General features: G+C 45.4%; 1 protein-coding gene across 2 annotated transcripts in view; it reads left to right on the top strand.

The window, feature by feature from the left end:
* Positions 1-5,350, top strand: part of LOC119186108 (2-Hydroxyacid oxidase 1-like) — a 50,848-nt gene extending 45,498 nt beyond the window's left edge. For both annotated transcript variants that reach the window (XM_075869425.1, XM_075869424.1), the window contains exons 11-12: positions 581-650; positions 4,583-5,350. In XM_075869425.1, the coding sequence (XP_075725540.1) occupies positions 581-650; positions 4,583-4,713 (201 nt within the window). In that variant the 3' untranslated portion in view covers positions 4,714-5,350. The remainder of the gene's footprint in view (positions 1-580; positions 651-4,582) is intronic.
* Positions 5,351-8,780: the final 3,430 nt, after the last annotated feature.

Consider the following 8,780-nt stretch of genomic DNA (forward strand, 5'->3'; position numbering starts at 1 on the left):
TGGTAATAGCCTCAATTCTTTTGTATCTATTCAATAACATCGAATATAGAATATGTGCGCTTGGAAAGATTTAACCAGTTTGAAAATGTGCGCGAATGCACGAGCGTTCTGACACCCCCCTTATTCCTATAGAACCCGGCAGCGACGCAGCTGTGGAAGCATTTTGCAGCTACGCAGACCAAATGCCCCTTGAAACACGTAATAAGATAATCATCGATTACAATGACTTCCAGCGATGCATAACCATTTGTATTACGCCATTTCGCGCCCAGATCTCGCTTCTTAATCACTCTATCTCCTGCCACGTAACTAAACAATATAATTTTCCACAAAACATATTCTTAACAGCAGCACTTGTTCGTGATTCTTATGTTCTTGTCCTTTTGTATTAAGATTTGCTACGCCAACTTTTTAAGAAGCAGAACCGCAGGGCTCAGCGCTTAACTACGGCAAAATTTAGCCACACCACCACACAACACGCCTAACCCTAATGCTAAGCCAAACAACATTTATTCGTAATATGAACTGCAGCTTTCACAACGTCAATTGTATTGAAACCATTTTCTTCTTTAAATCATAGGGAAAAGCTGGTGTGGACAAGGTGCTGGACATCTTGAGGAGCGAATTTAACCGCACTATTCAGCTACTTGGTGAGTGATTCTCCTACACATAACTGTAAAAATTGCTCTGCGCTTTGAACGCCCGTAAGATATTTTTCGTTGTTTGCGTGGTTAATTCCAATTCAGTTCAGTATTGACGCGTTGTAGCACTGCTTGCGTTGCATCACCGTTAGAATCACGCACGGAAGGATGCCATGTTTTTCATAGAGTGCCATGGTTTCTACGGAACTTCTGCACATGCGCACTACTTGAAGCGAAGTATTCATGTAAGGAACGTGTTGACGACGCAGCATCCGCAGGACTAAAGCTTTCTGTCGTTACGAAAGACTTTAGACAAAGACAAAGACAAACACCATACAAAGTATCGTTAACAGAGGTACGCAGTAACGCTTAAGGGGAACGTAAAACTGTTGCAAAGTGAACTCGTACACAGTGTTTGTGCCTGTGTGAACACTCTGTCATTACAAATATTCTGCTGAGTACTCCCAGCGGCTGCTATTTTCGGGTGCGTAGGCTTTATTCCTTCCTGTCTGATACTAAAGTTTGTATGTAAGATGACTGTGATAACATAAAGTGGACGATTGTTAAGAGAATTAAAAATATAAGGGCTGCAGACACATATGCAAGTACAGAAAACAGAAGTGTCATAGTTGCTAGAGTATTAAAGAGAAGTAACAGACAGTAAATCCAAGAAAAGTATACTGGATGTTAATAATGGTGATGTAAAGGTGAAGGAAGAACAGTGGACGAAAAGATACCTTCCCACCGGCAGAGACCCAACCTGCGACCTTGGAATAGCTCGTCCAATGCTCTACCCCTCAGCTACGGGGGAGGTCATTTCTCCGTTCACTTTATAGGGTATATATGTGCTGTTTACACGATAGAGTGTCTTTTTTAACAATTACATTACAATCGAATATAAATGAAAATTGGAGATACTATACGAAATTCTGACAGAAACTTAGTTTTCCGTAAATAGGCAGAGCGTAATGAGGTCTGAACGTTTCACAGGTGATACCGGCGTCAAGTACAGGCACCATAGAGGGCCTGAAAAAAATGCTAATTTTTCCGACGGGCGTGAACGGGGTTTTCTAAATGCGCTGACGTTCTCGCTTTTGCTTTGCTTGGCAGGTGTCAATGCGCCTCAATGGTGCATTGACGCCTACCGAGAAAAAGAAAACACTGGAATTCCGAAAAAACATGTTCGCGGGTTTGGAAAGCGTTCACAATTGATTGGCTCTACTTGCAAGCTGCCATCGCAGTCATCACATCATCAATTAATTAGGGTTTGCCCGTTGTTTTCTGAGCTATAAATTACGCATGCAATTCAAGTTAAGCATCCAAAGCACTGCATACGAACAGTTTTTGCCTTTTCCAACGTTGCCTCGCCGTGGTGGTCTCGACGCTAAGATACTCGGCTGCTGACCCACGAGTCACGGAATCAAATCCCGGCTGCGGCGGCTGCATTTCCGATGGAGGCGGAAATGTGGGCCCGTATGCTCAGATTTGGGTACACGTTAAAAAACGCCAGGTGGTTGAAATTTCCGGAGCCCTCCACTATGGCGTCTCTTATAATCATATGGTGCTTTTGGGACGTTAAAACCCACTTATCAATCAATCAATCAAGCTTTTTCCAACGTTGTTCCGGGAGCGGAAACACCAGCAGCGGTGGCAGTGAATCGAGCCAGTATTTCAAAAGCAAGACGTGGTTGAGCACTCCCATCTACGCTGACGCTTCACGTACTGCGAATTGCATCTTCTTGGCAAGATTAGTTAAAATTAAGGTCTTGAAGGACGCGCCCCTGTAGAGCCTGCGAGCAAAGTCGCGCTGCGCCAGTAGTTCGCGATCGAGCCGATAGCAACCACCGCTGATGTCTGGGCCGCCATGTAGAGTTTGCGACCGTATTCTTACAACGCATAGTTTATTAGTGCAGCCTAACCGTTCCTTCACGTGAAGCGGAAAAGCATCCCAATATAGACATTTTCAAAAGAAAGGAGGAATCCTCGCTTTCAGCCCGTTGCGCGGGAGCACAAAAGCGAACGTCACAGCCTCCAATGCAGGCTTTTTTTTTTAGGGCGGGGGAAGGAGGTGAAAGGGTTTTGACTATCAACAACAGCTCATAGATGGATGGATCAATGTATCCGTCCAGCTGTGCCCTTTAGAAGGGCGGCGTCTCACGCCACCTAGCCATAAAATCTATAACTATCACTATATGTTGAAGGATTGAATTTCACTCGCGCCTTGAATGTAACCGCCAACAAGTTAGCCTCCTCTTGGTTATTTCTACCTGTTTAAAGTCTATTTTGCCTTCACTGCTCCAAAACCACAATGCTTTGAAACATTCCGCACCATTCTCTTGGACTATAGGGTGGAGCCCTTTACATCACATTATCACGCGTTCAGTCGTTACCTTCCCCTTTCCACACGCACTACATAATGTGTCTGTACCTTCGTAATTGGCTCGGTACGTCTTGGTCCACAATATTCCCAATCTGGCCTCGAGCAGCAGAGAACTACCCCGCGAATTATCGTAGATATTTTCTTTTGTAATTTCTAGCTTGAAAGTTCGGTAGGTTTCCAGTGCTGATATCGTAAACATTCTAATCTTCCACACGGCCCCTTCTGTTTCCATCACGTCAAATAAAGGACTATGGCGACGCGCACGGAACCTTCAGATTTTTTCGCATTAAACTCGCCACGTGATTTTTCCGCCAAAGGGGCTGCGAAGGAAGCGGAACTGGAAAATTTTAACTCTTATACCCCCTTCAAGGCGAAGTGTTAACGCGCCCTTACTTCGAGCCATATCAGCTCCGCTCTTGAAAAAGAGACTTTGGAGCGTTATTCCTAAGGGGAAAGTGGGGGCAAGCGAAGCTTCATGTGTGACAGAGTGAGCTACCTCATTTCTTTCTTTCTTTATTTGTTTATGTTTTGCTTTTTTCCTTCCCTTCTTCCTTTCTTTCATTCTTTCTTCCTTTCATGCTTTCACTGTTTCTTTCTATTCTTGTTTCTGTTTTCTTTTTATTTTTTGTTTTTTTTTTTAATTCTTTTTCTTTCTTCCTTTCTGTCACACTTCACAATGCTACATTTTACCGTTTCCCTTTCCCCTCGCCAAACTTTTGACCTTCACCAACGTGTTCGACGTCACATCGCATCCATTGCCATAGGCAACAAAGACGATAATCCGTGAAACATTGAAGTGCTTCTGCGAAAGTCAAGAGTGAATCGGGGCAACGTGAAATGACGAGTGACCTCCATAGCTCAATTGACGATGAGTTCACGATCGATAAAGCATCACCTATGCTTGGAAAGAGCGGGTACAAATACACAAAGCAGCGCACCTTCAAGAGGCTTTTCGAGACACGCTATAGCGTTTGCGCGTACTTGCCATTGTTGTATTTTTTTTTTGCGAATTTCCAACTGCCACCACCGAAATCTGAAACTCACAGAAGCTTTACTCGAAGAGCGACCGCAGCCGAGCAGACAGAGCTTGAACGGCAGCTGGCAAACTGGGCGCATTGGTTGACTTGAGTGCGGCTCTTAGAGTAATCCCAAGTCCGCGAACAGTTACCAAGCCCACAATTATCTGCTCAACAAAAAATGTTGCTGTAATTAGGTACCACTAAAATTGGAAGAAATTCACTGCTCATCACTGGTTAACTAAACTTAAAAGGGATTTTAAATGAATATATGATCGATGACCAAATGAAGAAATAAGTGAGTAAGATAATAACTAAAAAAACATTCATAAATATATTTACCGCTGCACATCCGGTTTACGCAAATTGAGATGGAAGTTCTTTAACAGAAGAGACGCTGAATAACGAAAATGCGAAAAAAAATTATGAATAATTGGCTGAATAAAACAGATAAATAAACTAGTGTGTTTCACTAATCATCCGCCTTTAAAGAACCCTATACTGTTCGCCAGTTTTTCTACAGAGAACATCGTTCTTACTTGCAGGAGTGCCGGATGCAAAGAACTTGTGCACTGACTTTGTCTCACGGGAGCCGTACTACACAGAGCCCCTGCCCCGAAATGACCCACCGAGACATCTTTGGGGTGATATGGTTGAGTACAAGATTAACAAGTAGCCCTGATGATGAGTTACGAGGAAATGAGATGAAATAACTTTTCAAGGGCTTGAGCCTTTTCCTATAAAACATTTTTTAGCTGCTTCAGTGTTTTCGATTGTTGTTGAAACATTTATAGCAAATAAACTTTTTGTCGTGTTGGGCATTGATGACCTAAGCGCACAGAACAATGTTTTCCTATCGTGAGCACATCTTTTTCATTCCAGGTGCCAGAATGGTTATTTTAAAACAACATCATGTGTACTACGACTCTGAAACAATGTCTTGAAACAAATTGCATGGTGTAGTTCCAATTCTAAGCTTTTGCCACGCGACAATGCATAAGCTACGTGGATCCCTCGTCCTGCGTGACGAATGCCTTATCTTCTTTTCGACACGTTGCGAGCCCTCGTGTAGCTCTGTGGTGCAACACACGCATGATGCATGGGTTAATAAATGTCTCAGACCCCGCCTTCTCTCGTGGAACGCGATAGCGGCAATGCACGCCGGTGGTGGCGGCGGAGAACGACGCCACCGAATTCGGCTCCCGTTGTGATCTCAAACAGGTTACATTGTAAAACATTCGAACTCCTTGTGTATGCATGGAACTTCCACCCGTCATTGTCGTTGGAAATAAAATATTGTAATATGTTTTAAATATTCTTTCTTTATCATCTCTGAAGAACGTTTTATGAGATTTTATGAAAAATCGAAAATGTAGTTTTTAAAGTTTAGATTTTTTCAATAGGCTTTACTGTCGACGAATTTGAAAGTTTGAGGCCATTTATAAAACTATTTGTTTGAGATTAAGCCACCATGTGGACAGGCAATATTGTAAACGTTATTTTGTAATAGGTCACCGAGTTACGAAACACTATCTTTTATAGCTTATAAGAAAAAATTCTAAAATCAAGCAACTTTCAAAAAATGTCACCTGTCCAGACATTTTTCAGAAGAACTCTGCTTCAGCACACAAGCTTCAGACAATTCTGCTCCACTCTTTATTAAACGTACGTGTTTTTATATTGTCATTAACTTTCGAAAATGACAAGGGACAAATTTCGCCCTCTGTACAAAAGCAATTCAATATTTTTTTCTTCTCCTGAACTATGCAGTTAATAAAAAGAACGAAGTTCACTTTCAGGCTACTGGGTGGTATGTGAACAAAATATAAAATAAGCAATCAAATCTAGATATCAACTTTTCGACCCGCGTCGATCTCTCGTGGAATCAATCACCCGTATATTTATCTATATATTCTGCATAACTCCCAGGAATTCAAATCTGATACGCCTCTGCTACTAACTGAATTTGAAGACATAAAATCCAGTTGCCAGCGCCTTGGGAAACGCTGAAGAATGTTTTCGAGTCTCGATATTTGAAGTTACTGCCACCACTACTTCACTTGCGACGCTGACACACTCGCGGACTAAAAACGTCTTGGTGTCTCACTGGGATCCCTGTTTTGAAAAGGTAAATACTGCAGATGTTTGTTCAACAATTCCTGTTAATCTTTTCCTTTTGCGAAGCACTTTTTGCTCACAACGTGCCATAATTATTCGGGATTTTAGTTGTCGTCCGGCTTTAAAGCAGCGTGGGTATTTCACCCAATGACAATTTCACCCAGTCACCCAATGACTGGCTCCAATGACTTCCACCGCGCACCCAGGCAGTTTTGCAGGCTCAGGTCAGGCTACCTCTCGAAGAACTTGTGGAGAGTGCTGATGGCATCGTCGAGGCCTCATTGCCGCAGCTGTCACCCACTATCCAGGTCGTGCACACACCGCTGAACTTCACCAGAGTATGCGCACCATATCGACAACATCTACCACCAGTTCTTCATTCAGCAACCAATAGGTGAACAAATTCTGATGCAAGAGCGCCACCATTCGCAAAGCCACGACCGCAACACTACCTTGTCACTGCAAATTGACATCAATGGTCCTTGCTACTACCACCAATGCTACGGTGACAAAGCCCGACAATGGCGCTGAGTGGGACATGCGGAAAACGACAATGGCTGCTCATAGAGACGGCCGCAAGCTACCAAGCCGGATTCCATCACCTCTTTGTCATCAACTAAATCACGAAGCAGCGTTATTTGGTTGACAGTAGTTCCTACAGTTACTGCTACCCGTGATCCCACCTTCAAAGTCACCCTGTCGCGGTGGTCAGGTAGGTAAGGTACTCGGCTGCTGACTCGCAGGTCGGGGGAAGGAATATCGGCTGCGGTGGCTGCATTTTCGATGGAGGCGAAAATTGTGTAGGCCCGTGCGGTCAGATTTCGGCGCATGTTGAAGAACTGCGGGTGGTCGCAATTTCCGGAGCCCTTCACTACAGTATCTCTTATATTCACATCGTACTTTTAGGACGTTAAACCCCACATATAAATCAATCAATCACCTTAAAAGTCCTCGCCCGCCTACATCTTTCGAGCTCAGCGTGGCAAACCGCTCCATGATGAAGACGTTTGGCGCAGTGTGCCTGCGTTCCCAACCTACGCCAGGACTTTCATTGGAACTTTGTCATCGCCGACGACGCCGAGCCAATAATTGGCTCAGGTTTTTTGGCTCGCTACAACCTCCTTCTGTAGTGCCGCAACGATCGGCTCACGAACGCGACAAGGGGACATTCCACACCAGGCCAGCTAACAACCTCTTAACAGCCAAGCATCAAGCTACTCAGTGTCGATAATTACTCGCCATACCATGCCATCCTCGGTGATTGCTCAACAAATTCTCCGCCTCGGCACGCAAAATGCAGCCCACTACCATGCACTACATCCCGACCACTTCAGGCACAACATTTTTCTTCTGTGCCCGTCACCTTGCCCCAGGCCGCATGTGCGTAGCCGAAGAAGAGTTCGAGGCTATGCTCTCGGAAGGAGTCATTTACCGCTCTAACAGCCTGTAGCGACGCGGCTGCCACCACGGCCCCCTCGGTCATAAAAACCTGAGGAACAGTATTCGAAGTAACGTGCTACTCTTCTCTCTGTTTCTCCTTCATCTCTTTCACTCTTGCCATTTCCGGTTCACTCGGTGCACCTGCTCTATTTTCGACTCTAGTTGTCAGAATAAAGTAGACGTTCTTATTCAAAAGACGTGTACATCTCGTACAACATGGCTTTACAAAGTGGTCACCATAGTTCTTCGTGGCACTGCCGAGGTATTGAGGAGTCTTGGAGAGCAACGAGACGCACCTAAACACGGAAGCTACTGGCACGACCGATCACGATGTGATCTCCCTCCGACTATCAGCTTACTGGGACCACAGCACTTCGATCTGGTTCAGTAAAGCTGAGCTACAATTCGTGCTTTCTGGCGTGCACATGAAACAACGCAATACCATCTTGTTGTTTCGGCGCTGCGACCTGCTGCTGCCGAAGAACTATCTGACCTGCTTTCCGGAGCCCCCTCCACCACAGCGTACAGCACTCTCAAGGCTGCTCTGCTGGAGCGAACGACGGCATCGCAGCATTCTCGCATAGAGCAATTGCTCTCCACGGAGAAATTAGGTGACCGCCGGCACAGCCAGCTTCTTCGTCATGTGCGCCAACTCATAATTGGCTACACTGCCACTACTGACGAGAACATGTCGCGAGAACTGTTTCTGCAGCGCTTTCTGGCAATGTGCACATGGTACTAGCCACTGCGTCCACGTTGGACCTCAGCGATTTAGCCAGCCTGACGAACAAGGTCTTGTAGGTGGCCACGCCGTCTGTGTGCGACGTCACGCCGTCATTGAACAACGTGAGTGCCACTCCACAAACATCACCTGACCCTGCTTCTCCCATCGACGCGCTTGGCGATAGCCTAGAAAAACTCAACTGGTTTATGCTGCGGAGCATCATGACACCACTCCCCGTCACCAAAACCACAGCCGAAGCTCCCCGCGTAATGAACGCGCACAACGCTCTCGTGTTCCCCACGCCACCTGGAATATGCTATCCCAGGTGGTGTGGGGGACCGCGTCGCCGCCTCAAACTTTGCTCGTGGCAGGGAAACAGGCACACCGACCATTGACGGCGATGACTGGTCAAGGCCAACCCAAAAGACGCCTGTTTCACATCATGGACAAACTCACAGGCC

The sequence above is a fragment of the Rhipicephalus microplus genome, chromosome 7, assembly GCF_043290135.1.
Source record: "Rhipicephalus microplus isolate Deutch F79 chromosome 7, USDA_Rmic, whole genome shotgun sequence".
NCBI classification, from domain to species: Eukaryota; Metazoa; Arthropoda; class Arachnida; order Ixodida; family Ixodidae; genus Rhipicephalus; species Rhipicephalus microplus.